At 37.8% G+C, this 20,250-nt stretch overlaps 1 protein-coding gene across 3 annotated transcripts in view; it reads left to right on the top strand.

Moving 5' to 3' along the window:
• The window catches only part of arhgef3 (Rho guanine nucleotide exchange factor (GEF) 3), a 175,578-nt gene that overhangs the window by 132,213 nt on the left and 23,115 nt on the right, over positions 1-20,250 (top strand). For all 3 annotated transcript variants that reach the window (XM_056447652.1, XM_056447654.1, XM_056447653.1), the window contains 2 exons: positions 8,631-8,738; positions 15,430-15,600. In XM_056447652.1, coding sequence (XP_056303627.1) covers positions 8,631-8,738; positions 15,430-15,600 — 279 coding nt within the window. The remainder of the gene's footprint in view (positions 1-8,630; positions 8,739-15,429; positions 15,601-20,250) is intronic.

Consider the following 20,250-nt stretch of genomic DNA (forward strand, 5'->3'; position numbering starts at 1 on the left):
CATGAGAAATTAGCTTGCAAGGATAGAAAGTTTGGCCCATATCAGCAAGTATGTATCTCTAGAATATCTTATAAAAGATATTGAAAAGCTGTTTAGTACATTAACCCAGTTTTTGAATTCACACTTGAAAATTATATATATATGCATATAATATATACTGTAGTTTGTTAAGATTTTGTGTTTAGATTTGAAAAATGTCCCACCCGAGAAACTTTGACAGTTATGTGTCAGCAAAATCAAAGCCAAGTGAAAATAATAGACATCAATCTCAAAATTTCTTTTGTGATGGCTAATGAAACCACACCATATTTAGCATTATTTAACTAAATAAAAGCAAACCTATTTGAAAATTAACGTTAGAATATATATCAGCATGATACAAAATGCCTAAAGGATGAAAACAATCCTTTGGAAAAAAAGGTCTTTTGCATGTCTCCTTATTGTGTATGTGTGTGTTTGTGTGCATTAGGTCTGCACAATATATGCGCAATTATCACATCGCAAGATATGCAATGTTGAATCTCAATTATAGGTGAGCACGAGCTACAGAATTGTATTTTATTACTGTATTTATACAGAATTTATATGATATATGCAACAAAAAAATCTAGTCCAAATATCTACATTTCAAAGCAAAAACGATTATTTTTCTTACCCCACAGGCAGATAATTTTGCTTGTCTTAAGGAAAAACTGATGTTTAAAAAAAAACAATATTTTTACCTTTTTATTTTAGAATTCTTCGATATTTGGACAAGAAATGAGACAAATAAAAGCATTTTTGCATTTTGATTATTCAATTTCTGTAGCTGAATACTGTTAGACTGCCCAGAATACCAATTCCAGTGAAACTGTATTATATCGCAATATTTATCGCAGTAAAATATAAAATCACAATATCAAGTTTTTCCAATATCATACAGCCCTAGTGTGTGTACTGTATGTATGTACGTGTGTGTGTGTGTGTGTGTGTGTGCGTGCGTGCGTGCATGGGTGCATGCGTGTGTGTGTGTTCAGACTCAGGATGACTGTCCTACACATATGCGATAAGGAATGGTTCTACTAAGTTTTACTGTTCCTCATTTTAAAACTGAATCCTGATGGGTGTCTAGCCTGGTTAGTGTTAGTGTAAGAGATGAGATTGAAAGGATTAGGCATCCAGATTATTTTATGTTAGAATTACAGGTCATTCCTAAGTACACTCTAAAAAATACACCAAGGGCCCAATCATACACCCGGCGCAATAAGGCGCAAGACGTGTTTGGCGTGATGTGTTGCTATTTTTAGACTAACGCAACCTAATTTTCCCGCTTTGATTTAGTAAATCAAAAAATAGTAAATTTGCGACACTTTGTGGACTCGTGGGTGTTCTGGTCTAGAAAGGAGGTGTATTAGGGCGCATTGTTGGCGCGTTGCTATTTTGAGGAACTTAAATAGACTGTGGAATTGACCAGCTGAAAGCTGGTCTAAAGTCCAGTGCAGAGCGCATTAGTTGTGCGCCTTAAACACTTACACATTGCTTAATGCACACAGGATGTACAGCAATACACAAATATATTCACAAATGAAAACAATTAACAAATTAAAATATTACAAAAATTATAATTTTCTACATACAGTAATTATAAAAACCACTACCTCCATGCCTTCTTCATCTCATCTTCATCTTCTTCATTTATTATATGCATATTTATATTTGTTTTAATAAAAACAAGATTTGATTTGTCATCCTGTCAGGTTTTGGAGACATCTGCATCACCATATAGGGCATAAGAACGTGTGTTTGGATATACAGTTGAAGTCAGAATTATTAGCCCCCTGAATTATTAGCCCCTCTATTTATTTTTTTCCCCCATTTTCTGTTTAACGGAGAGAAGATTTTTTTTCTAAACATAATAGTTTTAATAACTTATTTCTAATAACAGATTTATTTTATCTTTGTCATGATGAGAGTAAATAATATTTTACTAGATATTTTTCGACACTTCTATAGAGTTTAAAGTGACATTTAAAAGCTTAACTAGTTTAATCAGGTTAACTAGGCAGATTAGGGTAATTAGACAAGTTATTGTATAATGATGGTTTGTTCTGTAGACAGTTGAAAAAAAATGCTTAAAAGGACTTATATTTTTGACCTTAAAATGGTTCATAAAAAATTTAAAACTGCTTTTATTCTAGCTGAAATAAAACAAATAAGACTTTCTCCAGAAGAAAAAAATATTATCAGACATACTGTGAAAATTTCCTTGCTCTGTTAAACATCATTTGGGAAATATTTAAAAAAGAAAAAAAATCAAAGGGGGGTAATAATTCTGACTTTAACTGTAACTTTGGATATATTATTATAGTTAATTTGTTCATTTGCTGGAAATTAGAACTGAATTTAGAAATAGTTTTGACAAATCTTTGCACTTAACAAGCAACATTAAATATGTAGGCTAATGGATGCCTTTAGTGGAGTGAGTTTCCACCGTTTCATTACTCCACAAAAGTAAAGGAGTAAAGTAAAGAGTAAAAGTAAAGTAAAGAGAGAGTAAAGAGGCCAAGGTGGATTCGGTCATGGCCTTAATGCATTTGCTTTAAAATAGAGCCCTAAAAGTGGTTCATTGGCTGGGAATCATGGGAACCAATTTAAAGGAATAATTCAGCCAAAAAAATTTTATTTACTCACAATTCACTCACACCAAAGTAGTTTCAAACCTTTATAAGTTTCTTTTTTCTGTTGAACCCAAAATAAAATATATATTTTTATAGAAAATGTTAGAAACCTGTAACTGTTCACCTCCATCATAAGAAAAACAAATATGATGGAAGTTAATGGTTAAATATCTTCTTTTTGTGATTGAACAAAAAAAGAATCTCCGACAAGTTTTTGACGAGAAGCGAGAGTAAATTCTTTTAAGTGCTAAATTTCAACTATGTGAAATGTTGCTATAAAGAAGCATAAGAGCTTTTAGATATGTTAATCCACTCTGCTATGTTTTTCTACAACAGTAAAAACTGTTTTAAATTGCTTTCATGATTTTCTGAGGTCAAAAAGTGTCTGGTTTGGAGGAGGTTGGTAACATATTCATTCCTTTATTTTCCTTTGGCTTAGTCCCTTTATTTATTAGGGGTCGCCACAGCAGAATGAACCGCCAACTTATCCAGCATATGTTTTACACAACAGATGCCCTTCCAGCCTCAACCCAGTACAGGGAAACATCCATACACACTCACATTCAAACACACAGACTCACACACTATAGCCAATTTAGTTCATTAGTTTACCTATAGCTCATGTGTTTGGACTGTGAGGGAAACCGGAGCACCCGGAGGAAACCCACGCCAACACAGGGAGAACATGCAAACTCCACACAGAAACGGCAACTGACCCAGCCGGGACTCGAACCAGTGATCTTCTTGCTGTGAGGTGACAGTCCTAACCACTGAGCCACCATGTTGCCTGTTGGCAACATATTAACCTTAGGAAAGGCTTTTCAATGTTTTTTTAATCACTTCTGAAACCAAAACCAAAAAAGAAACCAGATGTTTCTTTTGTTGTTTTAATCTTTAAGGCTCTGTGTAGGCTCTAATCCACAGACTATGGATCCCAGAGTGACTCAATGAGTGTATTAAGTACCTCATTTTATTAAAAAATTGCAAAGTTGGGTCACTTTTCATACAGCTGATTTTTAAAATTTTTTTTTTGAAGAGGAATGGCTGAAGAAGGGGCTGCACGGTGGTGCAGTGGGTAGCACGTTTGCCTCACAGCAAGAAGGTCGCTGGTTCCAGCCTCGGCTGGGTCAGATGGCGTTTCTGTGTGGAGTTTGCATGCTCTCCCCGTATTCATGTGGGTGTCCTCCAGGTGCTCCGGTTTCCCCCACAAGTCCAAAAAACATGAGGTATAGGTATAGGTGAATTGGGTAAGCTAAATTGTCCGTTGTGTATGTGTGTGAATGAGTGTGTATGGATGTTTCCCAGTGATGGATTGCAGCTGGAAGGGCATCTGCTGCATAAAGCATATGTTGGATAAGTTGCCAGTTCATTCTTCTGTTTCCTCTCATTCCTCTCATTGGCCAGCAGAGAAATTAAAATGGTCGTACCCAACTGAGTCCGGTTTCTCTCAAGGTTTTTTTTCTTCACTTTCGCCAATTAGTAAAGTTTTTTTCCCTCTCCGCTGTTGCCTCTAGCTTGCATGGTTTGGGATCGGTTGAGCTGCGCATCGTTGGATTTGCTCTTCAGTGTTTGGACTCTCCGTAGTGATTTTTTAACCACACTGAACTGAACTGAACTTAAACACTACAAACTGAACTACACTGTTCCAATTTACTATGACCTTTTATGTGAAGCTGCTTTGACACAATCTACATTGTAAAAGCGCTATACAAATAAAGGTGAATTGAATTGAACTCTGTGGCGACCCCTGATTAGTAAAGGGACTAAGCCGAAAAGAAAATGAATGAATGAATAGGTGAAGAACTAGCAATGTGTAGAAAACTGGCTAGAGATCTTGTACTGTATCACAGTGTTGTGAGTCTTATTCGGATAAACGCAATCAATGGTTTGACCAAGTTTGGCCAGAGGATAAATGGTCGTGCCCAACTGAGCCTGGTTTCTCTCAAGGTTTTTTCCCTTCACTTTCATCAATTGGTTTAGTTTGTTCCTTGCCACTGGCTTGCATGGTTTGGGACTTGTGGAGCTGCACATTGATGAATTTGCTCTTCAGTGTTTGGACTCTGAGCAGTGAATATTAAACCACACTGAACTGAACTAAACTGAACTTCAACTCTGAAAACTGAACTGACACTGTTTCAGTTTACTATAATCTTCTATGTCAAGCTGCTTTGACACAATCTACATTGTGAAAGCGCTTCAGAAATAAAGATGAATTGAATTGAAAGATGAAATGGTTAAAAACTTAATTTGTTTAATTTCCATATTTGACCCAAATTTGGATTGAAACAGCCCAGTGTTTTTTTAAAGTGTAAATCTTTTTCAATTTAGTGTGACTGTAAAGTATTAAAGATACCTGAATTTTAGATGCATGCTCTTTATCGATACGTACCACTGTCTACATTTCTGGAGATTGCAAAATACGTTCCAGGAGCTCGTTTTTTTTTTTTTTTGGCTGTTTTTAAAGACGAAACACAGCCATAGTTCATACTCTCCCGAAATGTATATGGGGCTACGCATTCACAATGAGCCTGTGTTGCAACCATAGACTGTAAAATATATAGACGTAGTATCCGTGACGTCACCCATAGGTTTCTGAACATTGCAAAAGAAGCCACAAGTAGGCGTGGCCAACCGTCACCATTTTGTTCACGCGTTATCGCACCCACAGCGGGATACCAAACAAGGGCAAAGAGGCGGAGAGTGAGCGGAGCTACAGACACCTGCTGGCATTTTGCTTAGACCTGTTTTTAGACAAATTTTACTTTGGGAAAACGCTTAATACTTTATAACCTGTGACTCGTTTGTATTCTGACCACATGTGCTTGGTGTACACAACATCAGTAAAGTGTTTAGACTTTTAAAAACACTGCTGTAATACATTGAGCCACTAAACATTGTCCTTATGACGTTTTTCTACTGGAGGAAAACGCAAATTACATCCAAATACTTCAGATATATTCTGTGTTAGTAAATGCAAGGATATTGATGAAATCCAGGCATAACACTGTATGATAACGCTTCAGATGACTGATCTAGACCCCACAGCTAATCAATATGTCAGATTCTGGAGTGCATTACAGGTCTAAAGAAAAATATAAATGGTAAATGATCGTAAATAAAACAAATACATTTATAGAGATGGTACTGTATATAAGTATATAACTTTACTCACATGGGAAACGAGGCCACATTATTGGTTTGTAAGCACAATTAAGTGCATACAGCATCCTATATCATCCGATAATTGTAAGAAATAAGTCCAAAAGACAACTGACTATGTAAAGCCACATAAAACAACACAAAAATATGATTAATATGTCGAGTTTGGTGGCTAATCTGCCGGAGTCAGCTGAGGTAAAGTGACGGCGACCAGCAAGACCTAACTTTCACTCAAGTGGCCACACCCTTAATTATGCAAACTTAATATAAACTTATATAAAGGAAACAGATGAGTTATAAAAAAATTCACCCCCCTCACAGTTGTCATGAAGGGTAAGATTAGCTATATAAACCAAAATCGTTCTTTGTACCAGGCTGTAAACACCTTTTTTTCTGCTGTAAAGTTGGCCATTCTAACAGTGGGCTCAATTAAAATTTGCTCTGTTATGGAGCCAGTACTAGCGGAATTTTCATGAATTGCTGTTTCAGTTACTTCCGTATTGGCTTCCCGAGGGAGAGCGGGAGGTTGCCGCTTGGTTGCAACTAATGCCGAGTTCAGACTGCATGATTTTTCAAAGTAATCGTGTCACAGATATTTTCACACTGCATGACTATCAGGGCTAGCGTTTTGTCGCTGCTTTGTTTACACTGCAAAATGGATCGGCGACAGGGGGTTGACTAAGCATGACTAAGCATCACCAACAACTTTGTCCAAACTACATCTTACAACAAAAACGTATTATATTTTTTGTTATTACCTACATAATGAGAAAGAAGCCTTTAATTGGGTAGAAAATGTACATATTTGCTCACCTGGGTTTGAAGGGAATTAGCAATTTCTCCTTAACTTTTTTTCCTTTTTAGCCCGGTTGTGGTATTGCTCAGATGACACGTCAAACAGACACAGGCGCTCCTGCCAAATTACCAATAGTTTTCCTCCATTTGTTGGGTCCAAATAAACTGAAAACAGCTTAAAACTAAATTTGAATATGCAAATTTGTTTGAATATGCAGAGACCTTAACTATTGCGAACACAAAATATGAGCAATGCTTATTTAAAAATAAAATAAAATAAAATAAAAAAACACCATATATACATTCAAACCAAAAAACTAAAGTTTAATTCGGTAACTTTTTTTGTTAGACACTTACGGTGGCAGTTAGTAAATATCAGTGATTTCGTTCATTCACTCATTTTCCTTGTGTGTGTGAAATTTTGTAGTACGGTGCTGCAAAAAGGGGTGGAATTAAACAAGATGATTAGACATTAAAAAAGCAAGCAATTGGTCCATGTTTTAAATTATTGTCCAGAGCGGTGATGTTTTGATCCTCAATTGGTCTCACGCAATCATGTGATTTCGCAGGTCAGGATTTACGCGGGAACTTTCACACGTCCTCCGTTTTTGCGGTCTTGAGTTTTGTAACAGAACTTTGGCAGTTGGTGATGACGTAACACGAGGACGCAAGAATGCTGAAGAATGTATAACAGTCAGGGAAAAAACAAAGCAAAGCACATTGTGCCCACCAAAGTTACGTCTCAGGATGTAACAACACAGATATGCTGACCTGACCCAGCCGGGACTTGAACCAGCGACCTTCTTGCTGTGAGAGAAAGTGATTTAGTAAATGTTAAATGTATGTGTATGTGAGTGCTTTTAACCTCTCCCCCAACCTCCCGCTGGCCTGCAGGTACCCATACTAGTGGATGCTGCTCTCTCATTAGCTGTAGGTGATCGCTGATGTTATTTTTAGTCAAAACTCATTTCACACGGCATGATTTGAATTGCCGACAGCTCCAGATATTTAGCACTCATCTGCGATTCTCTCAAATAGTTCACATTGTGTGATTGTTACTCATGTGAATGAGCACCGATTTGCCTGTGATTTCAGGCATTTGTCACCGATTTCCAAAAACCTGACGGCGAGTCAAAATCGGGGCTAAAATCATGCAGTCTGAACTCGGCATAACTCTTGGTTATTGGTTCAATCACAAAGATATGGGATCTCAATGGGCATCCACGTTCGATGGTTAAAATTGTTAATGTTAAAAATGAAATGTTAAATAAAATGGTAATGTATTTTTTACATTTATTCAATATTTTGATTGACATCGAGTCATTTTAGATATGGTTAGTAGATAATAAATGTTTTAAAATTTGGAACATAAAGGAGGACCACCAAATTTGACATGTTAATACTAATTATTATTTAATAATTAGTATTAACTAATTAGCGCCTTTACAATGTAGATTGTGTCAAAGCAGCTTAACATAGAATTTCTTATAAATTGAAACTGTTTTCAGAGTTTAGTTTAGTTTAGTTTCAGTTTGGTTCATTTCAGTGTAGTTTAATTATCACTGCTTAAAGTCCAAACACTGAAGAGCAAATCCACCGATGCGCAGCTCCACAAGTCCCAAAACCAAGCAAGCCACTGGCGACAGCAACGAGGAACAAATTTCCCCTGAATTATTAAATATTAGCCTAATTTTTGACAAAATTTGGATTCAGACAAGTTTTTATGAAATATCAACATGTGAAATCAAGTTTCCATAGCTAAATTTGATTGGTTTGTTTTCTTTTTGCTTCCATAGAGTTTTTTTTTTACCCTGACATGTTTTCGACCCAGAGGCATCTTTAACTGCCTGAAACATGCAGTCTCCTTTTAATCACAGCCTTAAAACATTATTTGCATGAGCATCACATTATTGTACAGAGAGTCAGTCAGACAGGCCGAACCCACGTGTCACATGAGTCAGTATCTGCAGGTGTGGGATGAGGCCTAAGGTGTTCATCTGCTGTGTTTGTGATCTTCAGGAACCCAGCACCAAGCGGGTGAAGCCACTGTCTCGGGTGACGTCGCTGGCGAGTCTCATTCCTCCAGTTAAATCTGCTCCACTGAAGCGCATCGGACAGACACTGCAGGTACAGGCCTGACTCAGTTTACTTCTGCTCACTCTTACTAAAGTTTCTCCCTTGATGGTGTTATGCTCATGGGCTTTTACTGCAATTTTATTATTTTATTGTGCACATTTTGTTCTGGGCTCAAGTGTTCCCTTACAGAAAGCCTCATGAGCTTCAGATGTGCAGTCATATTATAATCACTCGTAATCACTTGGGAATAAGTGCTTTTGAAACTTTTTTTTATGTGAAAGACATGCTTCAAGCCAATCATTTACCCTAAATTGATTCATAGGGGATTTTTATTTTTAGAATGCATCATTTTTAATGTCAAATTCTTATAAATAATCAATAAATACTAGTGCTGGGTAACAATTGTGGAGCCAGATCAGTCCCAAAAATAATACATTTACAAAATAAATTCATACATGCACAGCACAATTCACATTTACAAAATCCAATTTGTAAATTCAAAACACAATTCATAAATGCAGCACACAATTTGTGAATTCACAAGTAAAAATCATAAATATTTTTTCATATGAATTGGATTTGTGCATATTGTGAATCATGTTTTGAATTTTAGAATTAGATTTGTGTATTTACAAATTCTGTTTTGAATTTATGAGTTAGATTTGTGTATTTATGAATCATGTTTTGTATTTATGAATTGGATTTGTGTATTTACGAATCGTGTTTTGAAATTATGAATTGGATTTGTCTATTTACAAGTCATGTTTTGAATTTACGAATTTAATTTGTGTATTTACAAATCATGTTTTGAATTTACTAATTGGATTTTTGTATTTACAAATCATGTTTCAAATTTACAAAATGGATTTGTGTATTAACGAATCGTGTTTTGAATTTATGAATTGAATTTGTGTATTCACAAATTGTTTTTGGAATTTACAAATTAGATTTGTGTATTTACCAATCGTGTTTTGAATTTATGAATTGTATTTGTGTATTAATGAACTGTTTTTTGAGTTTATGAATTAGATTTTTGTATTTACGAATCGTGTTTTGAATTTACTAATTGGATTTGTGTGTTTACGAATTGTGTTTTGAATTTACGAATTGATTTGTTTATTTATGAATCGTGTTCTGAATTTATAAATTAGATTTGTGTATTTTTGATTCATGTTTTGAACATACAAATTTTGTAAATGTGACTTGTGTTGTGGATGTATGTATTATATTTTGTATATGTTTTATTTCTGAGACTGATATGGCTCTTAAATAATTAATTGCAAGTAATCACATCCAAAATATTGAAATAATACATATGTGTGTGATATGTATATTTATTATACGCATTCCAAGATGGTGCCGACGATGATGGCCGACCTCCGTGTCGTGCTCTGCATTAGTTTTTGTGTTTTTGTTAGTTTGTCCTGTCTTGAGTCACATTCCTACAAATAATTTCAATAGAGATGAATTGTTGGACATTCGGGCGCATACGCCACCAAATATTTTTCCAAACTTGGATTTATCTGATGTTCTGTTGGACATTGTAGTCGGCAGAGCCGCAGTGCTGCTCAAACGCTTTCAAGCGCACAGACGAGGAAAGCGTGCAGGCGCACTTGTGAAACTCAGACAGCGCGGATTTTGGACCGTGTTGCCTAGCATTCCTTTTGGCAAATCTCCGCTCTATAACCAACAAAATAGACAAACTCATTCTGCTCTCTCAGACAAACAGGGATTTTCTGCATTCAGCTGCTCTGTGTTTCACGGAAACCTGGCTGAACGACACCATACCGGACAACGCGATTCACCTACCGGGCTATCAGCTGTTCAGAGCGGATCGTGACGAAGAATCGACGCGGAAATCACGCGGTGGCGGGACGTGCTTTTACATCAATGAAAGGTGGTGTACAGATGTAACAGTTTTAAAGAAGATGTGCTGTCCAGATCTCGAAGCACTGTTTATTAACTGTAAGCTTTTCTACTCCCCGAGCGAGTTCTGCTCAATCATCCTCGTCAGTGTTTCCATTCCTCCGCACGCGCACGCGAGCCTGACGATACAGAAAGTAGCTGATCAGATCACGGTGATAGAGCAACAACACCCGGACTCTGTTTTAATCATTCTCGGGGATTTTAACAAAGCAAAACTATCCTGTGAACTGCCAAAATATAGAAAGCATGTTACATGTCCCACAAGAGACAGTAACATATTGGATCACTGCTATACCACAATAAAGGATGTATAGACTGATTTCACGCGACCGCCATTTTTAAAAGCGAAATCGAAGCTGCGGTGGGAAGAAACCCGGAAGTATCATTGGAAGTTACATTGGAACGTTGTGTACTTGGCTGTATATCTTATCAGCGAAGAGACAGTGACACAAATTTATCATTTCACCACCTTCCGAGTGACCCGAAGGTCCGTTCTGTATAAATGGTGAAAATAAAAAGGCATATCAGAGCTAATTTTCAGCTAAGTTAAGTGAAATGGCACTAGTTAGCTAACATTTTCTTTCCCAAACACACATTTTAGACACCTTTTATCAAACTCGAGTTAATATACTGATTCTTTCACTATATTAGACTTGTCACGATACTGAATTAAAACAAAAACTGTCAATTTCCCGCTAACATTTAAGCCACTGTTGATGGCTTTCTTAAAACAGCGCTGATTTGCCATTGTATTCACGTGCTCAACAGAAATGCTTGTGATTGGCCGAGAAGGTCATCAGTTCACCCTCCGCTGTTTACCGAGCACAAACACAGACGAGTGATCTGCTTGATGACTCGACTGGTCTTCACGGCTACTTCGCGCCCCAGTCTCCGTGTATCTGTGTTTGCACTGGGTGAAGAATGGTAAACTGAGTGCAAACACAGATACACAGAGACTGGAGCGCGAAGCAGCCGTAAAGACCAGTCAAGTCATCCGCGCTCAGCGGCGTTTCAATGCTAGCGGGAAATAGACGGTTTTAAAACTTCAGTACCGCGATAACACTATTACAGACAACACGAGGGTGTGCTACAGAGGACTGCAGTGTTTTATCACTCACCGGGTTACATAGGCTGAAGTAGGAAAGCGTCCCCACGGTGTTTACTCGTTGCCATGAACTGAAGCCTATAGGAGGACACTTGAGCATATTACTCTTGCAGAGATTGTGATGTTGTTTGATGCTAAATTGCTTTTTAATTGTTTAAATTAAACTTACTGAATGATATTAAAGTGATGTTTACACCATTTCTGCATTTTGAAATTCCGGTAACAGCTGGAGGTTTGCAGTCCACAGCATGTTACTGCAATGTTTACAGTGCTGGCCCTATACTTCCGGGTTTCTTCCCACCGCAGCCTCGCTTTAGATCTTTAAAATGGCGGCCGCGTGAAATAAGCGTATACCGCTCCGTCCAATGTGCAGCTTTGGGACACTCTGACCATTGTTTGATTCATCTGATTCCAACCTACAGGCAGAAACTGAAAACAGCCAAACCTGTATTAAGATCTGTGAAAAGATGGACTAACGAAACAGAGCGGGATCTACAAGCCTGTTTTGACCTCACTGACTGGAGTGTTTTTGAAGCTGCTGCAAACGATCTGGATGAGCTCACAGAGACTGTAACATCTTATAGCAGTTTCTGTGAAGATGTGTGCATTCCTACCAGGACCCAAAAAGGAACTATTCTGAGAAACTAAGGAGTCAGTTCTCTTCCAGTGACTCAGCATCCGTGTGGAAAAGTTTGAAAAACATCACAAACTACAAGACACCATCCCCCAGCACTGTAGACAATGAACGACTTGCAAACGACCTGAATGAGTTTTACTGCTGGTTTGAGAAAACCCCCCACACCCACTCTGAACTGCTCTTCACGCCACCGTTAACACCTCCACCATCCCCCGCCTCCCCCATACCTGCACTTCAGTTCAGTGTAGATTAGGTGCGCCAGGTCTTCCGGAAACAGAAGAGGAAAAAAGCATCAGGCCTAGATTTTATAACACTAGCCTGTTTAAAATCCTGTGCTGTGTGAAGTGCCCTCCTGCCTCAAACGCTCCACCATCATCCCCATCCCAAGAAACCCAAACTTACAGGACTAAATGACTACAGACCGGTGGCGCTATCATCTGTGGTCATGAAGTCTTTTGAAAAACTGGTGCTGGCCCACCTGAAGGACATCACTGAACCCTCACTGAACTCTCTTCAGTTTGCGTACAGAGCAAAAAGGTCTGTGGATGATACAGTAAATATGAGACTGCATTATGTTCTGCAACACCTAGACAGACCAGGGACCTATATGAGGATCTTTTTTTTTGACTTCAGCTAGGCGTTTAACATTATCATCCCAAAACTTCTCCTGCCCAAATTAACTCAGCTCTCTATGCCCACCTCTGTCTGTCAGTGGATCAACAGCTTCCTAACGCACAGGCAGCAGCTGGTGAAGCTGGGAAAATTCTCATCTAGTATCCGCACAATCCAGGGGTGTGTCCTCTCCCCAGTGCTCTTCTCCCTGTACACGAATGACTGCACTTCAAAAGACTCTTCTGTCAAACTCTTGAAGTTTGCAAATGACACCACACTTATCTGCCTCATTCAGGACGGTGTTGAGTCTGCTTACAGACAGGAGGTTAAGGAGTTGGCTGTCTGGTGCAGTCACAACAACTTGAAGCTCAACACGCTCAAAACAGTGGAGATGATAGTGGACTTCAGGAGAAACCCCCCTGCTCTCCCCCCACTGAGCATCATGGACAGCATTGTTGCAGCAGTGGAGTCATTCAGGTTCCTGGGCACCACCATCTCTCAGGACCTGAAGTGGGACACTCACATTGACTCCATTGTCATAAAAACAGAGGCTGTACTTTCTTCGTCAGCTGAGGAAGTTCAACCTCCCAAAGGAGCTGCTGCAACAGTTCTACACCTCCATCATTGAATCAGTCATCTGCACATCAATAACTGTCTGGTTTAGCTCAGCTACTAAATACGATCTCCAAAGACTACGTCGAATAGTTTGGACTGCTGAGCGAATCACTGGTACAACCCTTCCTACTCCCCAAGAACTTTACTTATCCAGAGCGAGCAAAAGGGCTGCCAAAATCACTCTAGACCCCTCACACCCAACACACTGCCTCTTTGAACTTTTACCTTCTGGTCGACGCTACAGAGCACTGCGCACCAGAACAGCCCGACACAGAAACAGTTTTTTCCCTCAGGCAATCCATCTCATGAACACTTGATGATAATAATTGTGGATTCAACATCACTACTTGCTATACACTTTTATACACTTATTTAAAGACACACTTTACATGCCAATTTGCACATAACAGCTGCACGTATAACGTCACATATAGTAATATACCTGTACCTGTACATACACACTTGACATTTTGTATATTTGCATTCACTACTTACTTCTATTTTTTAAAATATATTTATTATCTGTTTTTTGTCCTGTCTCTGTAATCCTGTTGCACTATAGAAGCTCTGTCATGAAAACAAATTCCTCATATATGTGAACATACCTCGCAATAAAGCTCTTTCTGATTCTGATTATGTATACATAAATATAAATGTACATGTGTATATATTTAAGAAAATGTTACATTATTTACAGTTTACATTGTTAACAAAAAAAACATTAAATAACATAGAAATACTACAGTTACACAAGCAAACACAAACGTTAACAATGGCCTACTATTGAGTTTCGGACAGTATAAGTGTCACGATCACCAGATATCCAGCCTGTGCATATCGCTGGTAAACACACAGATCACATAGGACTACAAATCTGCTGGTAAATAGACTACAAGAACCAGTCATGCACCACACACACACACAACCGGTTCCTGATCCTGACTGAATGCAAACACACATATATATATATACGGCTCACTTTGAGACACTCATTGCTGAGTCTTGTTAAACTGTATAGTGAACATTACGATGCGTTTTCCTTGTTTTGCCTTGCTGTGTTAGGCCCTAGCTTTGTTTAGTTTGTTCATTCCTGTCTGCTGCCTGCCCTTTTGACCATCTGCCTGTTTATCGACCATGACTCTGGATTTCCTGTATACATCTGTTTGCTTCTGTGTTGAACATTGCTTGCCTGATCGTCCTGCTAATAAACCCTGCATTTGGCACACCCTGTTGTCAGCATCACTTCACCGTTACTGTAGACTCAGCAACAACTGTGTGTTAGTGTGCTGTATTTATAGTGCAGTAATCAGTCCAAAAGCAGCTTCAGCTGTGAGTGTCTAATTAATGGTGACTTGGAGCATGTGGGTGTGTGTGTGTTGCATGACTGGATCTGTAGTCCATAACAAGGCAGATTTGTAGTTGGACGTGAATGTTTTCCAGCGATCTATAGTGGTAAGATCGCTGGTGATGGTAACAATAAGCTGTGGTAGGCTGTAATATTAACCATAGTAACACATCAACTACAGTACTTATTATTTTATTTATCTATACAGACTTTAGATTATTAGAGCCTACCACAGTTTATTCAGTCCCATCATGGTTTCTCTTTATATGTACTGTATATAGTATTAACAATATTCAGTATCAACAAAATGTATTTTTTTGAAACTATTTGATTATGAAGTTGAGTCATTCATTCAAACAACAAATAGCTTGACAGATAGACTGACAGCTAGGTGGATAGGTTGACAGACAGCTAAAAAGCAGGATGACAAATATTATAATAAAACACATAGAATTTAATACAGTGTGCAGAGGACATTGTCATGTAATTCTCTTTTCTTCAGCGGTCCATCAGCTTCCGCAGTGACTGCAGACCGGAGATTATGGCACCTCGGCCATGGAGCAGGCAGGTTGTGCCGACCATCACCAAACGGCGCGACAGCAAGCTGTGGAGTGAGACATTTGATGTAGGCCTGGGACATATGCTATCCTCCAAAGAAATTAAGAGACAAGAGGTGAATTCATACAGTCAACACTGTCAATCAGTGCCGCATATTAACCAAAACCTGCAAAATGTAATGAAAATGATACATTTTGGTTGATCACAATGGTCTTCTATTATTAGTGATGAAAAATATTCAGATTTAAATCTATTATGAAAGCTTAAAATAGTATTCATGCTCCTGTAGATTGCTGTATTACTATCCGTCAAGCAGGTTGACAGTAGATTAATTGAAAAATACATGCATATAATATATACAAATGCATATTATAACTTCATGTATGAAGTGAATAAAATAGGCTTTCTGGAGTTTCACAGCTATTAACTTTTTTCTTATAAAGCAAACATAAACCAATAATTCTGCGAAGGTTCAAAACCTTTCAAAACTTGAAACACATTTTTGCCCTATTTGCTTTGTTTTAGTATTTATTTAAAGTAGTATATCACACATTGTTATTTATAATACACCTTCGCCATCACCCCTCGTCGTGGCCGTCGCTGATGCTGATGAGCACCTCTCAAAAATATAACTACATCGACGCAACGATTGGTAGCACAAGCTCTGTTATTGATCGGCTTGGTAGTGTTGACGAGTGTGGGCGGGGTAAGAGCCGCTCGAACCCAATGGAGCGAGTGTTTACTAGTGTTGAGTACCATGAAGGAGCTCCAGATGGAGACTGTTGTTTTGTGTTTAACTTATGATTAAAGTTGTTGCTCGTTCGCTGGTTCCCACCTCTGAATGAACGAGTTTTAGGGTGTCTTAACACCTGTGGTTCAATTCATTTGGTCCGGACCAAGGGCGACAAATGATACATTGTAGCATTTCTCTGCCGTTTTGGGCCTTTTCACACCACACTGATTGCTTTAGTCCGAACCAGTTTAAAAGAACCAAAGTGCAGTCATGTGACAAAATCCACATCGCTCATTGGCCAGATGTTATTGAACACATTTCCTAAACTGCTTTTTGATTGGTTAGAATTAACGTGCGGGAAAATGCCAATTGTTTACCTGCAAGTAAACAAACTGGCAGACACAAAATGTCACTGCACTGGCTGATTGTATCCCTGGTCATAGTATACTATATAGTTCATATACATCACTTTAGACAAACTATACATTTCGATAATGAAGCATAGCTACAGCTAGAAAACAATATTTCAATGCATTGCAAACGGCAAAGGATTTAGCAGGAGGCGTGAATTAATTTAGCTAAACTGCGACATGGTCATCTTCCGGAAATATTACCAACGATCCATCAGGTAATGTTTTTCCCTCTCTCTCTGTTTAAAACTGTTGGTAAAGCGCTGTCAACAAATATTTTTCCTCCAAATCCCATAAGATGGCACAGCGCATCAGACTACAGCAGCTGGATTAGTCCAAAAGGCACAGGACTTTTTGCGGTTGGGTCTGTTTTAGTTCCGATCATGTTATCACCACAAACAAACTGCTCCAGGGTTCGTTTGAAAGCGTACCAAGACCACCTCTTCAAGTAGGTCTCGGTACGCTTTTTTGGTCTGCTTCTGGTGCGTCCTAGAGTGTGATTGCTACATTCACACCTGCCCAAACAAACTGCACAAAGAGGGAAAACAAACTCTTGTGCGATTCATCCGAACTAAATAATGCAGGTGTGAAAGCACCCTTAGCTACTTGTACATTAAGGTAGCGTTCAGAAAAAACAAAATACCAGTGAAGAAACACGATACAGAGGAACATAAAAACCTACTGCCAGCTAGCGTTTTGAAAGTGTTATTGCAGAGCAACAGAAACAGCATGCAGAAGTATAAATGCACAACAACATGAAAGGCATGCGCTGTGGGTCACGTCGATCATTTGATGCAGAAGTATAAACCAGCTGCCTTTAGGAGGGACAAACCTCAGATACCCCCAGAAATACATAAAAAAAATACTGTAGTAATTAGTAGTACTGTAGTAACCCTTAGTAGATACTATAGTCATGCCTAGTGTGAGACTCCCTGGTTTTACTGATACCAATAGATGCTAATTCAAATGCATCATTTGTATTAACCCGTTTATTCCCAATTTTTGTTCTTGCTATTTCATTATTTGCATCCTACTCCTTAGACCTCCCTAACACACAAACAAAGATTTTGGTTTCTTTGATATTATGCTGGTTAAATTAGGTTTTACTTTGTGTAAAAGTGCATTGACATTCAGTTGTGTTCAAAATAGTTATACTACTGGTCACAGTTGTGAATGTTCAGAAATGTACTGGCAGAAAGTATGTAAATCGGTTTGGTCATGTGACATTGACACATTTAATGAAAGCAGATTATTTTGCTATTGTTCATGCCCAAAACCAACAACGACACCTTTTAGAAATTAAAGAAATAAGATAAAGACTACAAACTGAGTAATTATCAGGCACTAGGGATGTACCGATAAGGATTTTTTGTCCGATATCGACAACAATAACTCTTAAGATTTATAAGACCCACGCATGTGCAAGGCAGGCAGTTCTGTACAATTGCGTAATTTATCGGCTCAAAGATATCAGCCTAATTTTAACGGACCGATAACAATAAAATTAAAAATAGCATTTATCGACTGATAACGATGTGGCTGCCGATATATCGTAGATCCTTATCAGGGACAGTAACTATTATGATATGGACACCAAATTGAATACATTTTATTACAAAATACACTATTCTACACTTTACGCTGCTATGGGTTAATGTGAGAGACACCTGCTGTAATAAATTGAATAGTTTATTGCAAACTCTGATGCCGTATGGCTGATTCCCATCTTCACTCACAGCAAGCTGATGATATGGAAATGTTGTTTGTGAAATTGTTTCGTCAAAATATACTATGGTGTGATTAACTACATTTGCTACTTTTGATTAGGCTATATTTCACATGTCAGGACACTATTAAACTGGATTTATTTGCTGTAATGTAGTAACTCCCTCTCTTCCTTTAATAGCGGTGCTCACGTTATCACCTGCATTCTTAGCCAATCGACATCTGTTATGTGGTTGTCATATTCCCACTTAAGCCTACTCAAGATCAATTGCAACAAATTATACAGTATATCAAATAGCTAACGCTGCATTTCATTGTCAGTAACAGTAACAGCCTTGTAGCGGGTGAAACAGTCATTTGTTCGGTTACTCGTTACTGAAAAACTTGTTACTAATGCTGTTTGTTTGTTTGTTTGTTTGTTTATTTATTTATTTATTTATTTATTGCTATTATTCCCATCACTGCCTGTTACATATTTTATGTAATAACTTGGTTTCTACGTTATGATAGGAATTTTATTACTGTGCTTCCTTTAGGAAAAAACTGAGTTAATGGTGATTTTTGCCGTTAAATGAAGTGAAGTTTGTTTATAAAGTAATTTCGAGAGGATTGCATGCTTATGATTGACCACGGCTGATTCAGATAAGATGATTACCTGAACTCACTATAAATAACCAGAGTTTTTTTTACCTCAGTTATCTTCGTCTTGAAGAATCTACCCTTTCCACCTCTACGCTTCCCCCCTTTTTTTGATAGGATGGCTCTGTGGTTAGCACTGTTGCCTCACAGCAAGAATGTCACTGGTTCAAGTCCTTACCAGACCAGCCGACATTTCTGTGTGGAGTTTACATGTTCTTCCTGTGCTCGTTAGGGTTGCACGGTTTACCGGTGCTATGGTAGTATCGTGATACTATGGCTCTAAAATACTGGCGGTGCAACTGTAGTTTGTAAACGATAGTATCGTCATCAACGTTCTATCTACAATCAGGGTTCATACAGTCATGGAAAACCTGGAAAAGTCAAGGAATTTTGACATGGCATTTTCCAGACCTGCAAAAGTATTATCTAAATCAATTTTCCATAGATATAAAAATAAATTGAAACTAAATAGATTGCTGCATCTTTTATGACATGCTGTAATAAATTTGAACTTGCATTGTTTTTCTTTTACTACGCATATGTAGACATTAGGTCATGAAAATTTACCTTAAAGTCTAGGAAAAATCATGGAAAAGTCATGGAATTTTAGTTGTAAAAATTTGTATGAACCCTGTACAATACATAATGTTGCATGTGGGAAAAGTCACTAAAATTCCCACACGTTTGTGCAACAATATACCATTTTATTTGAATAGTCTGTGGAGCCCTTTAAGGTTGTAAAACTGTGTAGAATTCACCGCTTTTATGGTATCTTATTGCATGTTTTCTGATGTTTCAATTCGAACCCATGTCTGAATCAGTTCAGTTCTGTTAGTCAATATGATTTAGCAGCTGCTACAACAACCACAACAATCTCTTAAAAAGAACTACTCACAAAGTGAAATTTTAAACAACTGATAAGACAAAAAAACAATAGGTGAAAAACCAAAAAGAGCAACAGGAAACATTGAAAACACTTAATTTTGTTGGAAAAAAACTCTTTGTAACAAATTTCGTTCTGTATAATTTGTATGTTTATTTTAATGTACTTTTCGTCAGTTAGTTCAAAGTTAGTCCCATCAAAATAGTTGATGAAGGGATGTGCAAATACTTTTTTTAAATAATAAGGGAATTATGAATTTAATTCAAGTAGGTCTAGTATAACATAAAATATAGTATTTCTGACAATTTACTTTATTTCATAGATTTGAGTTATGAATTACTGCATGGTTTCCGCTACATTCATTCTTCCATGGCG

The sequence above is a fragment of the Danio aesculapii genome, chromosome 22 (genome assembly GCF_903798145.1).
Source record: "Danio aesculapii chromosome 22, fDanAes4.1, whole genome shotgun sequence".
Taxonomy (NCBI): Eukaryota; Metazoa; Chordata; class Actinopteri; order Cypriniformes; family Danionidae; genus Danio; species Danio aesculapii.